We start from the raw sequence: 26,716 nt of genomic DNA, 5'->3' as shown, positions 1-26,716 counted from the left end.
TTATATCAAAATGAGATCATGCTTTGAACTACAATGTATATCTAATCAGAAACTGGTGTACCTTGAAATCCATGCCTTGTGCAAACATTTTCTATACGTTTAGACTCTTGTGCAGCTAATATTTAATTTAAAATGATATCAAAGAACACAAGCAATAGATTAACTACACTTAGCTTTGATGTACAAGAATAAAATATTGAGTATATATATTTTCTTGCCCGTAAAGGCGCTTGTAATTCAGGACACAAACGTATTTATCATTTTGTACCATTTATATACATAATTATGTTGTCAACATTTACAGACAAACCTTTGAGATATTTTTTGAGAGTGAGAATAAATGTGACCGGCGATAGTTTGTTTACAGGCTGCGTGTAATGAGTGTCCTAAATATCTGACTGTTTCTATTGTTGATTGTAAACTACTATTGAAAGGCCACGTAACATTGGAGTCCAAATGTTTGCCTTTTTTCTTCTTTTTTGTTTTGTTCAAAGTTATACAACATAACGAAAGTCACATGGCTTATGATGGTGAAGGAAGACCCACAGGTGTCCTTTGAGGCACTTCTTCAGGCACGGACGGCCAGCTTGGTAGATCTACCCGGTAAATAGGCAAAACTGTCCAGTCGTGCAGGAAACAGTCTTTGAGTATTCTCTACAATAAAATCTGTAAGAAGATCCTTTGGAAGCAAAATAATAGCAGACTCGGTTTAATATTTAATCTGCTCAAAAGAGGTAATGGAAAGTGCAACACCCCTCACGCCCCTTAGCACCGGCCCAAGCGGAACTCTATTACACATGTATTGAATGGACTCCATGATCCCAAAGGACCAGAAGATATAAATGTCATAACTTTTTCGTCTGTTTAGAATAAAGTATTTTAAATGGTTCTTTAAAAGTTATGTTTCCCAATATTACTGTTACAGAGTCTATAAATATGTAAAGTTTGTATATCTGAACACATTGTCTTTCAACGAAACAAAGTTTGCATAATGTAAAACAATATTTTACAAGATACATTCTAGTGAAAAATAGGAAAGCTTGCAACAGTTTTTGGCGTCTAAGATTCAACAGCATCCGGATAAACGACGATTTATGAGCAGGCTGCCTACTATTTTGTCACAGAGAAACATCATTTTTGCAAATTCGTCGAATTCAGACGGATATAGTTATAGTTGCGGACGACTAGTTATTCATTACACTATTGAATGGACTTTGACCTTGACTATTTGAAGCAATTGAGAGTAGCCGATATCTGGTCTTCACTTGTCAGTACTCTGCTGATTTTCTCACATACATGTATATTAGCGTCTTACTTCAACTGTTTTAAATGTCGTGATATTTTTAAAATTCCAAAGATTGTTGAAAAATCTATGCCATTATTGCTTATTACTTCAAACGAGACACTGTGCACAGGAACTTGCATACAATGTATGTCTTGATTGTCAAGAGTTCGTTTTAGCATGTATGGTTTTAAACAGAATTAGTTTATCCAACGTAATATTTATAAAAAAAAACATTACTTTTAACATTACAAAAAGGCGTAAACAAGAAAATCAAATTTTGCAACGCATTTTGGCATCATGGTTTCATCGTTATCATCAAAAAAGATTATCACCATCATCTTGCAAAACATTTTGTTTGTTTTGGGTTTAACGCCGTCTTTCAATAGTATTTCAGTCATGTAACGGCGGGCAGTAAACCTAACCAGTGTTCCTGGAATCTGTACCAGTACAAACCTGTTCTCCGCCAATAACTACCAACTTCGCCACATGAATTATCAGAGGTGGAGGACGAATGATATCAGACACAATGTATTTTATCAAATCGTCACGGAGAACATACGCCCAGCCCGGGGATCGAACTCGCGACCCCGCGATCCGTAGACCAACGCTCTCCCTACTAAGCTAAGCGGACGGGCTCTTGCGAAATAAATACATCAATGTCCGCATGAAACGTGTAGCATAATTGTGAACGAAAGACAGGAGAAGGGCATATGATGTTACGTGTGTTCCTATTAAAGTGTGCCTAATGTAACCACACATACAACTGCAATATACAGGCTGATAAAACAACTTCGACATTAAGAAGACTACTCTATTTCCATGCAACCATTTTTCCATAAATATGGTGACAGTGTGAGAGCTGTCAAGTATCACATTATCTGCATGATCAACTCAAATATTGTCATTTTTCTACATGAAATTTCAAGACTGATATACAAAATACGCTAGCACATTTAATTACTAATTTATCAATACAAAATAGAAGGACGTCTATGACAAGGGAGTATTTTTGCACGATCGCATCTTTTTCTACAATGTAGAGTTTGATTAAACCCTCATTTTTCAAAACTTTAGATTTTTTTTAGAAAATTCAGCAAAAAAAAAGGTTTGGTTGTGTGCTTGATTTTTTGCTAGAAGGATTTGAAAAAATGGGACCTCACGCAAGTTTTCATAAATGGCGTCTATCAAGAAATAACAGTTTTGAAGATATTTTCGCGAACAGAAAATTTGCAACATTGTAAATTTTAATAAGACTTCTCACAGTCGTAATGACCTTTAATATTGTGATATAAAATGTGTAAGTCCGTGTAGCTGTTTTAAAGATATTTACCTATGATTAAAGATCACACGCTGATGTAAAACAGAAATTTTTGAACGTGTCAAACGTTTTATTATCATATTTCATCTTTAGAAAAACAGGAACGTTGCCATTTTAATAAATTTACATACTGCTTGCCATAAATTTATATAACAATAAACAAACATAATCAAGCTGCGAAAGAGATAAGAATTGGAGACGAAATCCTGGGCTCGGACCGTTGACTGGCCAGCACGGCCTTTGCTTTGGACTGACTATAAACTGGTAATGTATCGACAATTTATATAAAAAGTGGTGAAATAATGACAAATGTTTGATATACATGAGTGTATATTTTTTTTCTTCTCTTTCGACCAGTTTTATCATGGGCTTGTTCAGGGTGAGGTTCAAACCTACGACTCACCGACCACAAGTCCTACGCCCTAACTACTCGACCAACATATCAGAGTTTCATAAAAATCCTTTCAGGGATTGAGGGGAAATGGAGCATACAAGACATTTAATCAAATGTCTTTTATGTGACCTTAACGTTGACCCAAGGCGTTCGAAGGAGGTGCTCAGCACAACGCCTCCCTGTTATCTATCTGTCGACTCTACGCATTTGGCAGTGGAATGAGTAAAACAGTCTAAGGTGAAACCGTATTTAAAGGCAAAATTAACAAAAAGAATCTCCATTGGCTTTTGAGGTTTTCACACAATTATAATATTGTGGTTGATAGTAGAACGAATTTTGATTTATCGATGTTAAACAGTAATAGTAGCAGGAAACCTATATCTAAATATTTGCCTACAATTTGGTGTCTATTTCAGGAACCACCTGGAATAAAATATATAACTAGTGACACCGCTTCTTGTACAGTAAATTAAGAGTTAGTATAGGAATAACTGTCAATATTTCATCCATCAGCGTATGTTAATATCCTCAATCCACTGTACTGATTACCAATTGCCTGTTGGTGTCAAACGCGAGATACTAAATCAATCTGGTATGAAAATGCCACCATTTGTAGGATAATACGTGTAAAAATAAATCTGTTTCAGGCGAACATGTCAAAATTAATATGATAAAACTTATGAAAATAGATCAATTTCCAGCACAAATGTCACTATTAATACAAAATGTCATTCAATAACATTTCTGGGATGCCAAGTATCTGTAAGAAGAAAGTATGTTTAATGTTTTATCTAACCATATTGCACCTATTAAATTGCAGTAAGAACAGCTATCACTTCATTGGCGGATAACAAATAATTCAGCTAATATCAAATGTTATTAAAATACTAAAGATATAATGCTTTCATCATATGATTTACTAGTATTCATATTGTTAGAAGTAGATTTTTCCTTAAAAGACTTAAAAATCTTATAACTCTATAGTAGTACCGCAAAAATATTATATATGTTAGAAAATGTAACAGAAACTTTTGAGTTCTAACTAAACCAAAAACATAACTGGTCCTGTGTCTAAGGCTCTGAATATATAACATTTATAGTTGGGAAACACTTAATTTAGTATACCAGTTGATATCATTTAATGATTAGTTGCCACAAAGAAAATAAAGCTGTATCTATGTTACATTACGGTAATGCACATTTTATACCCTTCTTTGTAATAAGGATATATTTGCTTTAGATACAGAGAATATTAGGTTACTGTCTGATAGATTTAAATTTATTAGGCGAGTGGAAGAAAATATATTAGGCGAGGCTCTGCCGAGCCTTATATTTTTTCGTAGACGAGCCTAATAAATTTAATTTTTTTCAGACAGTAATCTAATATTCTATTTATCCTACCTGTTCAGAAAACTAGGGAAAAGTCGTTGAAGGAGCAACAGCGTGCAGACTTGACGTCATATAATATGACGTTTGCTAGTGTAATTCAGTTTGTGGAAAATTGAAAAAATGCAATAATTTTTTCTTTCTGGATAAATACTTTTGATTTTACCACTTATTTTTTTAGTTAGAACATTTCCAATACAATGATAACAGTTTCAATGAAAAATTCGGAAAAAAATTGTTTTCAAAATTTCCGACTGAAGTGCTGTAAAAGTGAAAAATAGCAATAACTTTTTTGTTTCAGAATAAAAACCTTTGATTTGACCACTCATGTTCTAAGTTCAGACATTTCCAATACAATGGTGATGATTTAAATGCAAAATTTTGATAAAATAAGTGATTTCAAAAATTCCCGCAAAAGTGATATCTTGACGCTGACTAGATAAAGCAAAGTTTATTAGGCAGGCCGATATTGTGCTATATCTTAAATGAGGGTAGGATAAATACTCATAGATCTAATGCCATCAAATCGCTATAAATTCCCAGTAGTTAATATTGTAGTGATATACTACTACGAATAAGCAGCCATAAGATGTTTTGTTGTATTTCTTCTTGGTACAATGGGAAGGGCTTATTAGCTATGTTTTTTCCTGTTTTAAAAGCTAGGAATATTTTCTTAAGACACCAATTTCCTCTTGATTAATTCGCTAATGCTGACTGAATCGTACATATTCCTATAAACAGCGATACAGCTTGAAATCAGGACATATTGTCTTCTAGAACATCCTGAACTGATGTCGTAATCTTGAAGGGATTTTGTGTATTATCAATAATACGTTGTAAACAGTTTGTCCTTTTATATCACATAATTATGTCATTCCAGATAATAAATACTTGACACAACAATCGTTTCCTTCATTATACAAAGAAAAAGAATACATTTCAGCTTCAGCATCTTCAGCATTAAACAACATCATGTGATTACAGTGAAGTATTAACATTATGAATGTTTTTCAATTTCAAGTACAACAATTGCATGCCAACATACTGATCAAAACTTTATCTATTTTTTAATAATAAATCTATGTGTACGTGATGCAGCATACAAGGCCACTATACTTCCGAGGACATATCTCTGGAAATATATCCATTAAACCAGATTTAATGACTATCTGATGGCTTACCGTAAACATAGTGCATGTTTTTATTGCTACAATAATATTTGTTTTTCCGACGAATTTACAATATTGTCACTGCAGAATTAAGTAAATAAATGAACCTACCATGTCTGAAACTTGAGCCAATGTTAGACCAAATTTGACAGTGACAGTGTCCGAGGCGTTATAGACAGGTCTGGACGCAGGATTATAAGATGTTAGCAATTTGTCTAACAAACGTTGTTCGTCTGTAGGAATGAAACACATTACTAGAAAAGCCATCTGGCTCACTTGCAACAAGAATATACTAACGAAGGTCCGCATTGTTATATTCACAAACTGCTTTGATCATCAAAACTCCATTACGTTTCAATATCTGTAATAGAAAAAGTACAGTTTAGATTAGTATAAAAGAGTGTTAGTCCAAATTATATTTACTTTACTCAGAATTATACTACAAATATTGAATTACTTTATTCTTGTATTTCCAGAAAATTATTTTTTTCTGCACAATAAATTGCGATTAATGAATTAGTAAGTTGGAACATTCCCCAAAATCATCAATGTTCAAATATTTGTTAAATCTTGCTCCAAAACACTCATCCACCAATATAATACCAGGAAATAACATGAACATTAGATCTTAAAAATATCGGTGCCGTGAAACCTGATATATTTTTTTAATAAGAACAACAAAATCAACAATGCATTTGCAAATATTGACAACAGCTTTCCTTTAGCTAATGAACAGAAAACAAATCACATATAAAGTAATGATTTCGAGCATACATGACATAGTGCATATAGGTTATATGCATAGCCGTATAATGATAAATATTTATGATATTATAAACAGAACAAATAAATAGCAATAGTTTCCATAACTATCATCGAGACATTTATAATTCTGTATTTCTCACAACATATGCCTCTTTAAAGTGTTTACAAATATTCATAATAGTTTCCTTTTTATTTAAAAACATCAAACAATTGAATAGAATAAGATTTTGCCACGTGATGCGTGCCATACATTTGGTGCGAATAATAGAATTTCTTTGACAAGTGATATTCTGGCTCATTAACATAAACATCCAATCTGAAATTTAGAATTGATTTTTACCTCACAGGTTTTCAAATTGTTGTTATTATCTGAGTCTGAAACCAATTACAATAACAGAAAAGTACGTATTGCAGATAAATCCATTAGGCAGTTTTAATACTGTCGACGTCTTCAATTTAAGTATCGTCACTGATAAAATACATTTTAAATCCTTCCTTTCGACCTGTGTTTTACTTGTTTGTATATATTTATTCTCAAGTTTAAAAAATGATCACAACATTTACCAGCTTTCTGTGGTTCATACAAGAAATTAATTCTGCTAAAGCTTCATGAAAGGAAAAACACACAAAAGGAAATAAAAGCCGACGTTTAAGAACACTTATTACGTCACATTTAGATGTCTTAAGCCTGCCATCAAAACAATTTGTTCGTAAATACTTGTGCATGTGGACTAGACAACAAGTTGTCTCTTAATATCAATATGTTAAGTACTCCTGTCTAAGCCATTTGCAAGCATTATTTTTTTGTTAATAGACATATTTTCTTGGAATGTTCAACATATCTTTGTTTGCCAGACATGAAAAAGACAACATGACGCTTTAGGCTAAATATCGACAGTCTTTGCGAGTCTTTTTCTTATAAAAACATAAACATGGTACATATTCAAACGGAAAAGTAACATTTCAAGAGTACAGCAGATCCTTTAAAAGTATAGAAACGTGTCGATATAGAGGACAAAACATGCAATCTGAGGCACACCTTAAAACGGTCAGTGGCAAAAACACCATTGGAGAGTTTTCACCGCTAAATTGTAAACAATACTAAGTTTTTATGCCCATAATATTTCAGTTATTAGACAGTGTAAGAAACAGTAATTCATGCTTGGTTAACCTCAATACTCAATGGTAACAAAATGCACAATAAAACTTGACAATAATACTCTTATAGAAATGGCTATCCACTCTTCTCTCCCTTTACCGAATCAAATGTTTCGTGTAAACGGTTAGATGTGTGTGTTATATATGTGTTGCATACACAGCTGTTCTTTATTCTACTCGTTACCGGCAAAATAATGTATTTCCAAGTATCTAAAAAGTAAAGTTCTGGTTCTTGTAAACTGCACTTCCTTTAATTTCTCCTGTAATTGTGTAAAACTATTGAATCTTCTTCTTTGCTTATAAACAGTTACTATGGTTACGCGTTCAGGCCTTGGTATGTATTTTTTGTCCTGGCAGAAGACAGGAAAAAAATAAAATTTAAATGATCTCTATTCGTTATTCGTGTTAACAAATAGAGAGATGTACATCCAAAACATGCAGTGGTGTCCGAATTGAAACGTACTAAGCTGTTTCAGCCAGTGGAGCAGAAAAAAGGATTATCCATGCGAGGAATGTCATCGAGATTGTATGAAATCTGCTACATGCACTCATTACATCCCACTGCATGTCTGGTCAAAGAGGGCGTGGACGGTAGCGTCCATTTCAACTATTTTCTGTGAACAAGCAACCCGAGCTTGCAACATTTTTGTTTTTGTCATGTAGAGCGACCTGTGGATTATCCACTTTTTCTATTTTAGTAACTCACAATAAGACATAATTAAGAATACATTACATATGCAAATATGTCACTACTTAGAATTATTCTGTGGTCCTATTTGAGGTACAAATAAAGTATGGATTAGTTTTGCTTTTTAATTGGACACTAGTAACGCCTACATATATACGTCCCTTGATGGTGTGGACAATACCTATTTGGTTTATTCTGAGTGAATTAATAACACGATTGAACTGTAAGCATTTGGTATGTCAAGTGGAATATGCGTGTTTATGCTAGTCTCTTTATGAAATTATACTTACGTTATGTATATTATTATTCATTGAATTTCATGAGACTTGCTTTTTATGATATTTTAGTCTTGCAATTTTCTAACTTTCTATTCACATCAGAAATGTTTATTTTCGTGGTAAAATATATGTCAAATAAACACATATTTGCCCTGTAAATGTAAGATTGTTTTTGGTTGGAACATCACAGAAATATAAAGCAGCAGTTCAGTCAAAAAGACAATGTCGGTAGTAAAACATTATGATTATATAATTACAACGTCAATCATCTATCACTTTCATAACAAGAGTTGTTTGTAAAACACGTATCCGCCCGTGACGGGTTGTCCCATTTTCAGTCTCTTGATCAGTATGACATTGACCTTCTTACCCCAAAACATTAGGGTCATCTACATCACAAGCCCAAACATGCTCTCAAGTTTCAAGGTTCTGAGTCAAGTGGTTCTCAAGTTACAGGGCATAAAATAGTTTTCGATGTTCAGGTCTCTGTGACCTTGATCTTGGCCACCAAAAACAACAGGAATCATCTACTCAGCTCAATCATGCTATTAAGTCTGAATGGTCTGGGTGAAACTATTTTCAAGGTTTTGAGCAGGAAACGTGTTTAAGATTCATTGACCTTTGACTTATTGACCCCAAAACAAAAGGAGTCATCTACTTAATAAGTCCAATCATGATTTTACGTTTCAAGGTTCTGGATCAAGTGATTCTCGAGTTATATAGCGGAAACCGCTTTCAAGGTTTAGGCCACTGTGACATTGACCTTTGACTTCCAAAACAATAGGAATTATCTATATTAAAAGCTCAGTCATGCTTTCAAGTTCGAATGTTCTGCGTCGACTGCTGGTTCTTAAGTTATTGGGCGAAATGCTGGCATATTTGTTATGAAATATAGATACATAACCAAACACGATAAACATATACATACTTGTATTATGAATTAGATTATTTCTGAGACAAAATAATGTTCTACGCCTTCTTAGGAAGAGATGTATTGGTCATACAGGAATTCAAATATATGTACGTTGTAAACGAGTTATTGAAGGCACAGTTAAAAGAAAGAAAGTTTACAAAGTGTTATTTGTGTTGTAACGACAACCAATATCCATGATTACATATGCATGGTAAAAATAGTGGTTTACAAGAATAGATTATTGTTTAAAAGGAATGATTAAGTTATCTTCACTAATATGTTTTAAGCAGTAAATATACGATGTCAAAAAGATGTAAAGCATAAATATCATGAACATGATATCGTCAAAGTGCTTTAATGACGTTCTTGGATCACGTATGTATAAAAGAATTTCTGTGAGTTACTTTCATTAAAGCATTGTGACTAACTTTGAAGTTTTGTAGCTAGTTAAATGTTGAACATAATTTTTACAAATATTCAATTTAGAATGGTGAAAAAAATGTTTATCATGAATGTTTTCCTTGTTGAGCTATTTGATACTAATCCAGGTTTTGTCAGTGATCAACCTACATATATCCTTTTTCCATTCGTTTGTAAAAAGTAAACTTATGTACTCGCTTCAAGTGTCCGCCTAAATGCTGCATAAACAGATGAATGTCTACAACAACATAAACTTCCTCAATCTTCATTAGCACTGTAGCACACTTTGTAAATGGACAGCAGATGTCACAAACATAAAATCAACTCTTTGGCAATCAGTTATTAATTGACTTTTCACTTCAACAGCAAGTTTTTCCAACTCCTAATTTCAAGATACCATATAACATTTGATATCACTTAAACCACACCGTGTTCTTTTCTTTATTTACCTAATTCAAAACAAGTTGGATAAAGGTCGAAGTAATTAGCACTAATGTTAGGAGAGACTAAGTCTTGAAGACTTGTTTCCCTAATTTCCCATGTGAATATTCCGGAAAATGTGCAGACTGTTTTCTCAACTAAGTGTTGTGCATTTATATATCAATTCAAATGCAAATTGCTTATGTGATTAAAGATGAAGCGATCAATGTCACATTTTTCGAAACTAAGTACACTGTGCTAACTGATAATGACGTTACGTCACGACTGCGTGATCTTGCGCTTTGCCATCATGATCCTGCGTTTCACAGTCGTAGTCTCGCGCTTCGCCATTGTGATCTCGCTCTATCTGATCGAGATCTCGCGCAGCTCACACAGTCAGTTTAAGTAAAGAGGCTCTATGGGAAGACAGTGAAAATGAAATGATTAAATTCTCATAAAATAGCAAGTTTTCAGAATGAATAACTTTTGAATTTGTGAATTTAAGGTAAATTTGCCACATATCTTATGATTACCCACTACAAACATTTAAGTAGAACTTTCATGAATATATTTCCGAAAATGCATTTAAGATTTTAGTTGTATTGAGTAACTTCCATAGAAATGGGGCTAAAGCACATCCTTTCCAATTGCAAGTAAAAGGGAAAGGCGATGTTGTTTTAATGTTAATTCCGTTTGAAATATCTCCTTAAATTATTTAATGCAGTGAAATAATTTCAAATAAGGAATTTCGTTTTCAATTGTGATCCGATTTTGAAAATTCTTTTAGTGTTATAAATGACTTGACGATGGTTTTCAATATTATCCTCACATTTCAGAACATATTTTCTGTGCTCAACAACAAGTCTGTATTAACCATGACATTTTGACAAGGGCGTTCAATTTACGCCAAACTTGGTATATTTTCATTTACTAAACACCACTGAAACGACAGATAAAACTTCCAGACCAGATCCAGAGCAATATTTTAATTTTCGACCAGCTCTCAGGATTTTCATCAGACTTTTGATGATACTGCTAGAATGCAAGTGACAAGGACTGGCACAACAATATCCGAATATCCATGCAAACTTTTGTTTTGATTGCTAGAACCTGTAATCATTTTCAATTACATGTATCATCAATGTCATATCACAATATAAACTAAAACTAAACGAAGGCCTGTCCAAAATAATATTCAGTGGAAATTAGTTGAAAAGGTTTATATATACGTTGATTCTATTAAGTTAAATTATACACATTTATTACATGACTCATTTCAAGAAGTAGCAAAACGCATTTTGACATATCACAAAGGTAAAACATGTGCTCTTTCAATAATTTACTTACAAGGTATGTTAACATTTCAACTAAAGGTCTGGAAAAATCAAGGCAATATATTAACACAAACGGCAAACTCCCTTTTATGCTTTGTGTAAAATTTATGTATTCACTAATGTTTCACTAAGAAAATGTTTCCACTGTTTGTCCTACAGGAATACCTTCTTAGGAAATAAAAGTGATTTAGGCCTCACAATCGGTAAACTTTTCGGTTTAGCATTTGGATTTATTATCCCTACTTTATATAAAACGTATTTCTGACGAAATTTTACATTTAGTCGAAAAAATGGAATCACCTCATAAAATGTTTCAGTATTAACAAATACTTATTTTTTTTACGTTTATTATTAGATGCATTATACTGTTACATAACATTTCTTGAAAGTTGTGTTTTACAAGTTTATGGCAAACAAAAAAAAAAGCATTTTAAACTACAAGACAAACTAAGTTTCTTCGGGAAAAAAATTATGTCATATATAACACGTAGTTTAAAAGCTTTTTTGCAGCCGTGTCTGTCAGTATTTTGCTCTATGGGGTCTTCTAATAAGATAAAAGGTAAGGGTAGATTTCTCGGAAGCACAGAGCACCACAAACACAGCCACAGAGCCACGCATTTGCAAAGTAGGCCCAATACAAACAAGAACAACAAAAAGAAGTTGTAACGGAAAAAATAATATACACGGGTTGCTTCGAAAATCCAACAAGTACATTTTAATTTCCTGCAAATTATAGAAAAAGGGGGATGAATGGGTTGGGGGTAGGAAAGTGGAACAAGGATGAATATTGAAAAGGGAATGCTACGTTCCTTCATCACAGTTACCCTACAACGTAAAGCACAGCAGCGTAGACACTCACGTACAAAAGATCACAACGATAATTTTTAAGTCCCGAGTGGCGTTCTCCCCGGACATGGGTATATTACGCAGAAGTGTTTTGCTCAAGTCTGTGCGGTGTTGCACATTTCAGTGACCCTTGTGAACGGACTTAATCAACCTGCATTTAATTTTTCTTGGCTGCATTCTTTGATTCCAGAGGTATTTTAACTTAAAAAAATAATTCAGATTTTATTGAAGACATGGTAATATATTGTTTATTTGCAAGTTTATCAATCGGCTATTTACAGAATTCTGTTGGCAGCTCATAATATGTACTAAATGCGCATGTCAAACAGAAAACAATGAATACATGTACTACAAATATTTTTTGCTCACTTTATGGCAGCAGATGTTCTAGTGAGCGGGAACTCCTAGATGAACCTTTTTTGCATAGTTTTGTATTTGGAACATTACTGATAATTCACAAATAAACACAGAAATAACACATAATGCATTAAGTACGTCGCAATAACGTAACTCGCTTATAGCACCTCTTGGAAATGACACAGTGTTATTGTTTGTGAAACGTTCTTCAGTTGTCAAAGATATCATAATTCATAACATTATTTAACATTGATACCAGTTGCACCAGTGAGTAAACAATATTAACAGGCTTTTACATCCAGACTCACAGCATAAATGAGTTTTATCAACTGCACCAAGTGTAAGAATGAATAACAAAGCGTTTTACTGCCGGTAAGATTATATGTTCAGTGTTTGTCTCAAGAACTGAAGTACTCGTAAAATCATACAAAAATCAGCTATTTTTTGTAACATTCCAGGGCAGTATGATAGTGCAATGACAAAATTTATGTTCATTGCTACATTTTTGTGACTGAATATACCTACAAAAAATAAAATTTCTAACAGTTAACAGCAGGCAGATAACTTCTAAACATTGGCACATTTGCTTTATAAACATACATGTATATCTTTTCTAATCATAAGCCTTTTGAAATGAACAACATATGTGCCGAAAATTAGCAAAATTCCTAATTATACAGGTAGCTTGAACCTCATCAAACGACCCCTTTGAGCATTTTCAAACACCTTTATATTACTCTTCACTGCGTTCTATTATATTAATCAGAGATTATCAAACCTAAGGTCAAGCAGTTACAATAACTTTCAGGAAACACCAGATTTTAAAGATTTCCCACGTGAGTTTTGGGGAAAGTAGAAACACTGAATTCTGGGTTGATATACCAATTCAAGTAAATACTAGTATTTTACATTTCAATGTATAGATAACAAAGCCAGTTGAAATTGCTTTTTTGTTATAAGACAGTGCAGGTTTAGGTAATAACGCCGGATCCATCAATTTTGCAAAATGTCTTGGATTCAGTATAAACAAGTGAATGAAGTATTGCCATGCAATACAAAGTCCCCTACTGGAAGGCAACTAATTTTCTCTACTGCAGTATAACATAATGAACTGATATCTGTCAATGATGTATAAACAATATTGTACTACATATACAATATGTTATAACAACACACTTGGATTAAAATGTGCATATATAAAAACCCACAGTTGTTTTCATATTGATTTTTTTGGCTGATTATAAAAATGTTATCATGTAAGTTATTTATAGTAACAACAAAGGGAAATGAATCTTTAAAAAAAAAATCTATATAATATAAGTCCACAAGAAACTCTTTACCAGGTAGAGATAGGTCAAAATACACCCAAAAATTGGATGTAACATGCATGCTGTACCACAGAAAAGTGGTCTCGATTTTTCTCTACCGCCAGTAATAAAAAAGTTACAATAAAATCTATTTATAGTAACAACAAAGGGACGTAATTCTAAAAACAAGGGTGATTCATGGTGGTGAACATTTGTTCCAAGTTACATCAAAATCCCTCCATGCATGAAGAAGAAATGTTCCGTACAAAGTCATTCTTGAATTTGACCTTTGACCTCTAAATATGACCTTGACCTTAGACCTAGGGACCTGGTTCTTGCGCATGACATGCTGTCTCATCCAGGGGAATATTTGTGCCACCTGATATCTAAATCTTGCTTTGCATGACAAAGTTATAGACCGGACAGGAAAAAAAATCCTCTTGACCTTTGATCTCAAAGTGTGACCTTGGCCTTTAAGCTAGGGTACTGGGTGTTGCGCACGACACGTCGTCTCATCATGGGGAACACTTGTGCTAAGTGATATTAAAATCCCTTAATGAATGTCAGAGTTATGGATCGGACACGACACAGACCCTGTTCATGCTATGTTAACATTTGACTGCTTAGTGTGACCTTGACCTTTGAGCTAGGGGTCTGAAAGTTGTGCATGACACATCGTCTTATTATGAGGTACATTTCTGCCAAGTAATATTAAAATCCCTTCATAGATGGGAGAGTTATGGACCGGACAGGAAAAAAGCCTTGTTGACCTTTGACCTCCAATTGTGACCTTGACCTTTAAGCTAGGGGTCCAGGTTTTGCGCATGACACGTCGTCTCCTCATGGGGAAATTTGTGCCAAGTAATATTAAAATCTCTTCATGGATGGGAGCGTTATGGACCGGACAGGAAAAAAGCCCTGTTGACCTTTGACCTCCAATTGTGACCTTGACCTTTGAGCTAGGGGTCCGGGATTTGCGCATGACACATCATCTCATCATGGGAAACATTTGTGCCAAGTAATACTAAAATCCCTTCAAGGATGGGAGAGTTGTGGACCGGACAGGAAAAAAGCCCTGTTGACCTTTGACCTCCAATTGTGACCTTGACCTTTGAGCTAGGGGTCCGGGTTTTGCGCATGACACGTCGTCTCATCATGGGGAACATTTGTGCCAAGTAATATTAAAATCCCTTGATGGATGACAGAGTTATGGACCGGACACGAAATTGCGGACGGACGGACGGACAGACGGAATGACGGAAAAGTGCATTCCTATAGTCCCCGAAACTGGTTTTCAACCAGTAGGGGACTAATAAACCGCTGGTGTTATGAGATACCTTTAAATAGAAAAAAAAAACTTGCACTTTCCAGAAATGACGGATGCCACTAAAGGTAAAGTATAAGACATATTCCAAATTTGTTGAGGAAGCCACTCTCTGTTTTAGCTTGTTAACTGGGATACCAAGTTTATGAGGATATGATCCGGCACTTGTTTGGTAACATCCTTAATACCCTTAGTGTATATATGTACTCGTATTTCTACCGAACACTAAGAATAAATACGTATGCAAATAGACCGCACTCTTATAAGTTATACATATGAAATTATTTTCTCCCTACATTTAGTTTGTATACAGTGTTGTAAAGCAGGAAACTGACGGACAAGATAACGACTTGAACTGTTCAACTCTTTTAGTTAAAACCCTCAGATCATTTCAATTACTGTAATCAGTATGTATCTATAGCATTACCATTTCTTTTGGCACCCTTCATTAGGATGCAGTTGATAAGTTCACAATAGAACAGAGATATTCCGGACGTATCGGGGAATTTGAGCTTTTTGGTATCAATAGTTTCTCTGTCTTCTGTCAATATAACTGTCTTGAACGCGATATTAAATATGGATTTACACTACTGAACATGTTCAGATTCACATTCACTAGAAATATTTATACGTTTTTCTAATAGTTTAAAACTAACTCCAATAGTATATATGAGTAATAGTCAAACATGAATATATTCCATAATATATCAAACAGAACTTATTTATTTATTTCTTAATTAGTTTATAAAAAATCAACAAACTGAAGCAGAAGCGTAGCGGTAGATTTGGCTCATTAAATTCCTTGCCTTCAAAAAAAGTTATCAGCCAAAACAATATCCGATCGATCCTATAGTACGTACTTCACAGAAATTCTATAATTACATACTATTAACTGCAAAACCTCAATCCTTTTAAGTGTAACCGTTTTTCATGAAAATAGCATCAATATTTAATATAAAGAGGAAACAAGTCATGACAGATAAATCTTGTAAATCTCATAATTGCCTTATCCGTATTAATTTATCAAATATCATGATTCTGTTTGAATCTGTTAAGTTTCTAGTTGCATTGTACATAATGTGGTATTTATTATAGATGAAAGAAATGAACAAAATATTATCAAATTTTTCTGTCTGTCAGTGACCCTCCAAGGAAATATGTGGATAGGGGTGCTGGGGAGCGATACGTATTATCGTGTCTGCGTATTTATCATACTGACCCACACATTACCGTGGAAGGTCACTTTTAAACTCTATAATTAATTTCTTTTATTGGCCACTTGTTTTTAGCCTAGAACGACATGAAAATCGACTGACTCTCCACAGAAATATAGGGTGTCTTTTTATTCAATGAAACTGCTAAATTTCTGTAGGAGGTGAAACATTTAAAAGTCAGAAAAACACATGTATCGAAGCTATATTAGCTCAAGACTTTCCTTTACACTTTTGTTCTGTTAGCAAATAAATATTACTAATCGTTGGTAGAAAAATGTTAAGGCAGTTATGCACGTTCGAAGCACCGGAAGTGATTGCGTAACAATTTGAATCTGTCAGTCATTGAATAAAGCCTGGACTTGGTATATGGAAACGAGTCAATAACAACAAGTGAGTGAAGTTATTAAAACGGCAACGTCGCTATCGTTTAATTAAGGATAAATGTAATATTAAAAACAAATTGCACGTTAAATTTTTCCGAATAATGTCTTAAAATCAGCTTGACATGTGTGAATCTCTTTACGGATTTTATTTCAGCGCATTATACAGACAATACGTTTAATGTAAGCAAAAGTGTTCTTTGCCCATAGACTCCTATTCCGAAACTTGTGTTAGGTTAAAGCAAGAGTCAAGCATATGGCCCTATGGTTTGATTTGACGAATTTTCTAAGCATATACTGAGGTTTTGAAAACCCTGAGTTTAATCAAATTCTACATTGTTCCAAACTTGCAGAAATCTACCTTAAATGCGAAATGTTGAACAATACAAGCCAATGCTTATTCAAAAAAATAGCTAGCTGAGAAAATGGATGAAACATACTTTATTAACATCATGACCTTCAGTACATAATTTTGTCACGAAATTTTTATCAGGTCGTATGTTCGTTTAACAGGCAGAATTTGCAATTGCTTCTTATCTGACTTGTAGAATATGATATATATCCAAATAAATGTATTCAATGTTGAACAGTTTAACATAATAGACATACACATTCTTAATTCATAATTTTAAAAATCTTAAGTTAGTTCTGCAAGTTTGATAAACCGGAAGTGATGGCGTAACGACATTTATCCGGAAAACGTACAATAAAGCCTGGATTCGCCGAACGGAAATGAAAATCATTTTATGAATTAATGGCAACATATGAGCAGATTTATTACAATGGCACTGTTACTATCTTTCTAAAGTTAAAATAAGATCTTAAAACATCTGACACTTTAAATAATTCAAAATAATGTTTTAAAATTAGCTTGAAATGTGCGGTTCACTTTAATCATCGTCAAATATCTTTAAAAAGAAATAAGCACATGGACCTGGAACTATACATTTATTTCACCACATTATAGGCCATATGCTTATTTACGACTGTGAGAAGTTTCATTTAAATCTACATAACAGAAAAAATTCTATTGGCAAAAATGTTATGGAAGTTGTGATTTTCCCATAGACTTCAATCATGAAAAATTGCGTTAGGTCCAAAGTTTTAAAATCAGTCTAGCAAAAAATTAAGCAAACGACCCTATCTTTTATATTTGCTGCATTTTTTAAGTATATTCTGAAGTTTTGAATAATCAGAGTAACTGAGAGTTGAATCAAATTTTACATTGTAGAAAAAAGTTCGAGCACGTGCATAACTACATTAATGAATTAAACATAAAGAGTTTGGTATTAATCATTTTGCAAACGCATTAAAAATACATTTGAGAATTCAAAGATACGCATATAGTTTTAAGGTTGTAAAGAAGACATATTTGCTTCATTTACATCAGCGTTAATAACATTTGCACAGTTGAGATCATCTCATGCCAAATGAATCATTTACTAAATGTTACACATTGTGTTTTAGAAACTGTTCTTCTACAGGATAAACTGAATTCGTATTAGTTATCTCAGGAGACATTTGGTACTTGTTTTGCAAATGCACATAGACTCGTCAATTGAATTCATCATTTCAACAAGTTAAACTACGCAGTTAATAGAAATACTGAAATGGTCCACAGGGAGACATGATCAAATTCATAATAAATGCGCTCAATCAAGATTCTGACGGGTAATCTCATACTTGTCTGTTAAGCATGTGTTGATTATGATAACGGGTAATTCCTATTCAAACAAAAACAATCTTCATTGTACTAGTGAGACTAACTTAGATTATGGTTAATTTTTGAAGGTGCGTTCAGATATAGAGATTTAAAGTTATTATAGTTGAATATTACGGCATTACATTTCAAACATTTCAAACAAATGTTCTGCATTCAATTTCAAATGCATATTTCAGGATACTAGAGCATCTAGAAGTAAATGTGTCAGAATATCATGAAAACAGAAATTTAATCAGAACATTTCCCCTAGAAATTCTGTTCTATATTCAACATATTTGACATCATGCATGATATCAAGCGTGATATGGCACGGAAATCCAAGACATGATTATTACGGTCAATGCAGTTAATTTTTCTTTGTGAGGAAATAACACACAGACCTGATTATTGACAGATAACATGAAGTCATGAACATGGTAACATTCTCGAAAGCCTACCGAACGAAATGTATCTGTAAGTCCTTCATTTCGTATAAAATGTATTAAAGATTTCGAAAAATTCCGTTCTCTTTTAACCATCATTGTACTTTGAATATTTATAAATGTCACAGCTGGTTGAATTATGCAACAATTGTATTTGCGTCTGATTTATTCTCGACTTCAGATGTATTTGAGGCACTCCTTCGTGCTCTGAAGAGAGTCTTCTTTTGAAAGTAGCAGTTGAAACAAGCAAAATTTGGTTATATAGAATGTACTAGATTGTTTATATTTGATATATTCCATCATGAATATCGGAGGTGACGTGATACATTACGTTAGTTGTACAGTGCAGTTGAATATGTGTTTTTGATTCCGCTTCTGTGCAAAGTGTTATTTCATATTTATTAACAGTTGTCGTTAAAAGACCACCGATTTATAAGACATTTGGGTCACTACCCTTTTGTCAATACCACGTTGCCTAAATGATAAGTGATTATATAGCATAAATGGTTGAAAAAGGGGAGATAATATTTTTCGACCAGTTTTGGTATTGGTTTGTTTCAGATGACCGGACTGTGAAATAGCCTTGAACTTATCCAACAGAACACGTGCTTATTTTATCTTAATCAATGAAAATAAAAAGATATATATGATATTTAACAATAAAAAGCATAAACATATTTCTTTCTTTTTTTATACAGATCGAGCCAAATACATTAGATGAAGAGATAAGTGCAGTATGTTTATTTGAGGATAACATCTGTGACTGGAACTTAAGCCACTGCATTTTAAACGTCTCCCCGTACATGGGCATATGTACAGCATCTGGTCTTTTGAGATAATAGAGTGCATTCCATTTATTTGCAAATTAGTGTTCTATTCCAGCCAGTGCTAAGAAGTGTCAATGATGTTCATTGCCCCTCATAGAATGACTTGGTCTAACTTCCTTCTATTATTTTTTTAAATACGCCACAGATTCCACATCAAATCGGCTTTCATGGGGATAACTCGCATATAGCACATCTGGGAAATGACACAGTGCTATTATGGGTGTGGAAAATTGTAAACGGTCTTTAGTTGTCAAAGAGTTATATTCACTGAACACTGACACGAGTTTCGCAAATGAGTGGACAATATCTACATGTTTTTACATCCAGACTAACAGCATTAGTTTTATCAACTGCTCCGAGTGAAAGGAAGAATTACAAACTGTTTTACTGCAGGTGAGATTTACATATTCAGTTTTTGTCTCAAGAACTGAAGTACTCGTAAACCCATACATTCATGCATTGACAAACTTTATGTGTATTGTTTTATTTTTTTGACGGAATATTCTTACAAAAATAAAATTTCTAGCAATTAAATGCAGTCAGATAGCACATTTTCTTTAAAAACATGAATATTATTTTCAAAAACTGGCCCTTTAAAATGAACAACATATGTGGCGAAAATTTGCAAACTTTTTAATTATACAGGTAGCTTAAACCTGATCAAACGATCCTTTGAACATTATCAAACACCTTTATATCACCCAGTCCCTGCGTTCTTTTATATGTAATCAAAGGTTAACAAAAATAAGGTGAAGCATTTGCAATTACCTTCAAAAACCAGATCTTAACCTTTAGCCTGCTGGCGGCAAGTGAGTTTGCTTTTGCGGCCAGTGCAGACGAAGATCTTGGTCTGCACTGTTCGCTATTCAGTCAGTAAATTTTCAGTGAACACCCCTTTGAATGATGGAACAGTCCATTTTAGAAATTTAGCAGGGTAAAAGTTAAAGATTTCCCACGTGACTTTTCCTGACGTAAAGTAGAAACACTTGATTCTTTTGTAAAACGTGATGGTTTATTTACCCATTCTAGTGTAACTGTAAATATTTCACATTTCATATATAGGTAACAAAGCCAGACAGAATATAGATTTTTAACCTATTTTTGTTATAAGACAGAGCAGGTGTCAGTAGTAATTCCAAATCCGTCACGTTTGAAAAATGTATTGGAATCATATAAATAAACATATGAGGTTCAATTAAAAGAAAAATTAACTTCGACTCTTCAAAACATGACGGATGCCACTAAAGCTAATAGTAAGACATTTACACGAAATATTACAAAACGATCACGAGGAAGCCACTCATAGACTTTCTGTTTTAGCTAGCCTAGTGTGATTCTAAGTTTGGTAGCATCCGTGAAGTCCTAAGTGTACACGTATTTCTACCAAACGCTAAGAATAAATAAGTATGCAAATAGACCATTATTCTTATAAGTTACGCATACTGAATACTTTATTCCCTTCTATCAATTTGTACAGTATTAACTGACTGAAAGGATAACGACCTGCACTGTTAAACTAGTCAAAATTCTTCTATATCTTTTCCATTACTGTTATCAATATGTAACTATATCATTACCATTTCTCTTTACATGCTTCATTAGGATTCTATTGATAAGTTCACAACAGAACCGAGATATTCCGAACGTATCGGGAAATTTGAGTTTTGGGGTTAGTTCTTATCAAAAGCTTCTCTGTCTTCTGTCAACATGACTGTCTTGAACGTGATATTAAATATGGATTTACACTATGAACATGTTCAAATTCATTTAATGGAAATGTTTCAAAACAGATATAAGCAATAGCAAATAGTAAATGTCATTTAACATATGTAACTAACTTACGGAAGCACCAAGAAAGAATGGCGTCATTTATTAATACGTTAGACAATCATAGTCTGATTGTTCTAATCGCTTTAAAACTAACTCGAATAGTATATATGAGTAACAGTCAAACATGAACAATTATATTGAAATTGTTTTAAATACTAAAATAATTTTTGAAAATCATGTAGACACACACAAATTGTATTAAGTGTAGCACCCAACACTGATAGCCGTATTAATTAAGGATGTGTATGTAATTCCTATCAAAAGCCAATGTTCCGAATGAACTACAACCGTTAGGACAAAATTAATGTATTTGCTTATTATGATAATTATCAATTTCGTTAATTTGTGCATGTGCCCGTTTTTTACTGAAATTTTGTTGAATTCAGACATGGCAAATCCATGCTCATTTCCGTTAAAGCAGAAATTCGACGTCACATCGACATAATATATATAGACCCCGAGAAAGAGTGCTATGTACAGCATTTGATCTACTATCTTATATATAAGAATAAAGAAATCAACTGAATAATAAATCAGGCATCGAAGCAGATCAAGAGCCTTACTTCTTCTAACATGTGTCAGGTCTCAAAGCAGAAAAAACAGACCTCTCTGAACATTCTCCTGGACTGTTTATTTCTATCATTTCTACTCTATTAACATAAAAACGTTAATGCTAGAGATTTGTCATCATTAGTCAATACAAGTACTAGTAAAGTTGCGAAGTAACTGTTTGGATCAACCAAATCTGAAACATGTATTTTCGTTTATTTCGGTTTTATTTCTCAAAATTTGGCTATTAGTTATACCGCATGCGAAATTTTACAAAATATTATTTGATGATGTTTATTTTATGCTTATCTGAAAGTGTTAAAAGTAATGTCAAACAAAATGGAAATTTAAAAGCATTTTGGCGTCAAAAATTGTAGAAAGTTACAATTGGAATAAGTTTTTAACGACAAATTCTAAACCAGTCAATATTTCATTAAAATCCAAACCACTAGGAGTTCTTCTCTGTTACGTATATATGTATGGCATCGCCTTTTATTTTAAGAGGAATCAAAGAAAAGTAAAGATAGCTCCGTAAGTTGTCATATACATAGTCTGGTGTGTAATCATTTTACATGATAATATGACAGAGTTCTAAGAACGTTCCCTTGGTCCCTCATATATCAAACAGAGCGAATGTTATTTTATACGATCCATGTACATGTACATGGATCGTATAAAAACCGAACATTGTATAGGTTCAACATGTATATAAACGATAGTCCAGATATCCAGTCTGTGACTTAAATTACCTATTTTACAGATATTATAGGTACAACCTATTTTAATCAATGTTCTGCCTGAGACAAAAATTATGACTTTTTTTACGATTTTTCCCTCTCGTTACGTCAACACATTATGTCAAAAATCTGAAATATTGCCCCTCAATAATATGAGAACATAATGCATGGAATAATTTAATCACACTACTTCTGCTGGAAATAATTTTCCACATAATACCCGTGCGTTATGTGTCTGGAAAGTTTTCAATGCATTAGATTCTTTCATAAGCAATCAATTTCTTTATAGGTCATGGGAATAGACTGATACCTATACAGCTTGAGTCATGGATACAGTGACACAAAATCTTTACCATGTATACGACAACTTAACGGTGGAACAAACAGAAAAATTGAAGTATAAAGTCAGAAAGATTTGAAATTGTCAGTTACCGAAAACAAAACTAAAAGATGGAAAAGGGAGGGTTAAAGACAAAACAATGTAGTAATTGTTTCCTAATGAATTAGTTTGTGGCTTAATTTTGTTTAGAGCACAAGTTATCTTACTGACACAAGACCACTAGTCAGAAGTCTAGGATGTACTTATTCAATCATAACAAGAAAATAGTGAGAACGTTCTCCACAAATGTTCTTACATAGACAGTGTCGTTTATCAATAATATTTTTCCTGAAAAGGGGATGAAAAAGTATTTGATTATAAAAAACATTAAAGTAGAATAGTAGCGGTAGTTTTGGCTCATTAAATTTCAGGTCTTCAAAAGGGTTTTCAGCCAAAACAGTATCCGCATGATCCTATAGTACTGACTTCAGAGAAATTCTATAATTACATACTATTAACTACAAAACCTCTATCCTTTCAAGTGTATCCATGTTTCATGAAAAAAGTATCAATATCTGATAGTTAGAGGAAACAAGTCATGACAAATAAGTCTTATAAATCTCATAATTACCTTCTCCGTATTTATACGTCAAAATATTATGATAAGTTCAAACAAATTTTGTTTGAATCTGTTTCCGGTTGGATTGTAAATAATGTAATATTAATTATAGATAAAAGATCTCAAAGTATTATGACTGTCATTGACCCTCCAAGGAAATCTGTGGATGGGGTGCATGGGGGCGATATGCTTTAGCCGTGTCCCCATATTTATCAGACTGGCCCACACACTGCCGTGAAAATGCTAAATTCTTGCAGGAGGTGAAACATTTCAAAGTCAGAAACAACACTGACATGTATCTAAGCTGTAATAGCTGAAGGTTCTTTTTTTTTACATTTTTGTTTTGTTAGCAAGTAAATACTATTAATCGTGGGTAGAAAAATGTTAAGGTAAGTCTGCATGTTTGAAACACCGGAAGTGATGGCGTAACCATATGAATTCGTCAGATATAGAATAAAGCCTGAACTCGGCAAACGGAAATGACAACTCATGGGTGAATTTATTAAAACGGCACCGCCGCTACCTTTCTAAGGACAAATATAATATCCAAATAATGTCTTAAAATGAGCTTGAAATGTGTCAATTTCTTTACTAAAACAAGCACACAGACCGAAACATTTTATTTCACCGTATTATACAGACCATATGTTTATTTACGACTATGAGAAGTTTCAATAATATCTGCATTGAGAAAAAAAGTTTATTCGCGGAAATGTAATTCAAAGCGTGTTTTGCACATAGACTGCAATTCTGACACTTGTGTGAGGTTCAAGCAAACATCAAGCACAAGATCCTATATTTTTATTTGGCGAACTTTCTAAGCAGATTCTTAAGCTTTGAAAATCCTGAGTTAAGTCAAATTTTTCATCTAGAAAGTATTTGATCCGGACGTGAAGAACTACCTTAAATGCTAAATATTGAACACTACAAGCCAAATGCTTATCATAAGATTATGGTTAAATGCTAAAAGCGCGTTCAGATTGTAGCTAAAATGTTACTAGTAAATACTCTGACATTGCATCTCAAACATTCTTAACAAGTGGTCTGCATTCGCTTTCAAATGCGTACTTCATGATACTAGAACATAGAGAAGTAAAGGTCTCGGAATATCATGAAAACAGAAATTTAATCAGGATATTTCCCCTAGAAATACTGTTCTATACAACAATTTTGACACCATGCGTGATATCATGCGCGATATGACTGGGAAATCCAAGACATGATTAAATTACGGTGATTGCAGTTAATCCTTCTATGTGAAAAAGTAACAAACTGACAAGATAACATGAAGTCACGAATATGGTAACAGTCTGGAAATATCTCGTGGAGGAAAAGATATTTGTTTATGATGCACTTCATATTTGACAAACAGTTCCATTAAGCATCAAATATGATACCTGTGATAGAGAAACATCAAAGGTTTTTCTATTGTGTACCATATCTGTACTTAGCCTATTTATAAAGTGCAACAATTGTATTTGGGCATGATTTATTCTTGGTACGATCATAAAAACTTCGAATTTGATACTCATTATCAAGATGTATTTGATGCATTTCTTCACGCCCTGAAGAGAAGTCTTCTTTTGAAAGTAGCATTTGAAACAGGCAGAGTTTGTTTACAAAGAATGTTCTAGATTGTGTATATTATGAATATCGGTGGTATTTTCACGACAACTGTTAACAAATATGAAACAACACTGTGCACACTGGCGGCTTCTATTCAATGTGCCACAGCTCTAACTAAATCCAAAACACATATTCATTTGCACTGTATAACTAACAAATAATGTACCACGTCACAACAAATCTGTCAAAAACTGTATCTATTCTTCAACTGCATGCTAGGCATAGATATATTTATATCTATTAAATCAAGATTTATGTACTGAAGACGAGTACTACTGAAATATATTCTGATATTTCATTAAGGATGATGCTGTTGTTTATAGGAATTGTCAAAATATTTTGTTTCCTAAGCTTACTTTCATTATCTATTCGTGGTATTGCTAACATATCCAGTGATGCAGTTTCAGCTTTCTAGGGGATGGTGAATGTATTTATATTTATAAGCTTTCTCTTACTTTTAAAGCTGCTATGTGCATGATTTTGTAGGACATGATATTTTTATGTCTTAATAAATAATGTCTGTTTTGTTTTAGAAACGAATGATTCTAAATGACCCAACATATCTTCTGCTCTGTCGTCGCACTGTTGTAAGATAAAAATATATAATGTAATTTTAGATGGCACAAAGGTAATCATTTTTTGTGTAAAAATAAAGAGTATTATTATTGCATGTTAAATAAAGACGGATAATAAATAATGCCTATGGCTATAGTTTATATGAACACATTTGTAAATGTTTCTGGTTTTTGAAAGCAGTGTGTCCCAAGGCAGTTGCCTTGGTCAGTGACTGTACCTCACCTATGCTGGAACTCTTTTTGATGTCATTCCCAAATCCATATCAGTCTATGGTTTTGCTGATGATCATATAGCAAATAAAAACTTTCGTCGCACATCCGCTTCCGAAGAACCACAAGCGGTCAGAGACCCCGAACGGTGAGCAATTATAGTCAATGACTGGATGAACAGAAACAAACTAAAAATGAACACTTAATTTATTATGTTGTTTGGTAGCAAACCATAATTTAAACAGTTGTTTTACAAGTTCGATCAATATTGCTGGTGATGATATCAAACGTGAAAGCACAATTAGATATCTTGGTGCATTTCT

General features: G+C 33.3%; 1 protein-coding gene across 2 annotated transcripts in view; it reads right to left on the bottom strand.

Moving 5' to 3' along the window:
- LOC123566016 (neuronal acetylcholine receptor subunit alpha-2-like) overlaps positions 1 to 26,716 on the bottom strand; it is a 75,945-nt gene that overhangs the window by 24,521 nt on the left and 24,708 nt on the right. For both annotated transcript variants that reach the window (XM_053550228.1, XM_053550227.1), the window contains exon 2: positions 5,664 to 5,913. In XM_053550228.1, the coding sequence (XP_053406203.1) occupies positions 5,664 to 5,861 (198 nt within the window). In that variant the 5' untranslated portion in view covers positions 5,862 to 5,913. The remainder of the gene's footprint in view (positions 1 to 5,663; positions 5,914 to 26,716) is intronic.

Source organism: Mercenaria mercenaria, chromosome 8 (assembly GCF_021730395.1).
Source record: "Mercenaria mercenaria strain notata chromosome 8, MADL_Memer_1, whole genome shotgun sequence".
In the NCBI taxonomy this organism is placed as follows: Eukaryota; Metazoa; Mollusca; class Bivalvia; order Venerida; family Veneridae; genus Mercenaria; species Mercenaria mercenaria.
The sequence above is the reverse complement of the archived record's forward strand: the minus strand, read 5'-3'. Positions and strand labels throughout refer to the sequence as shown.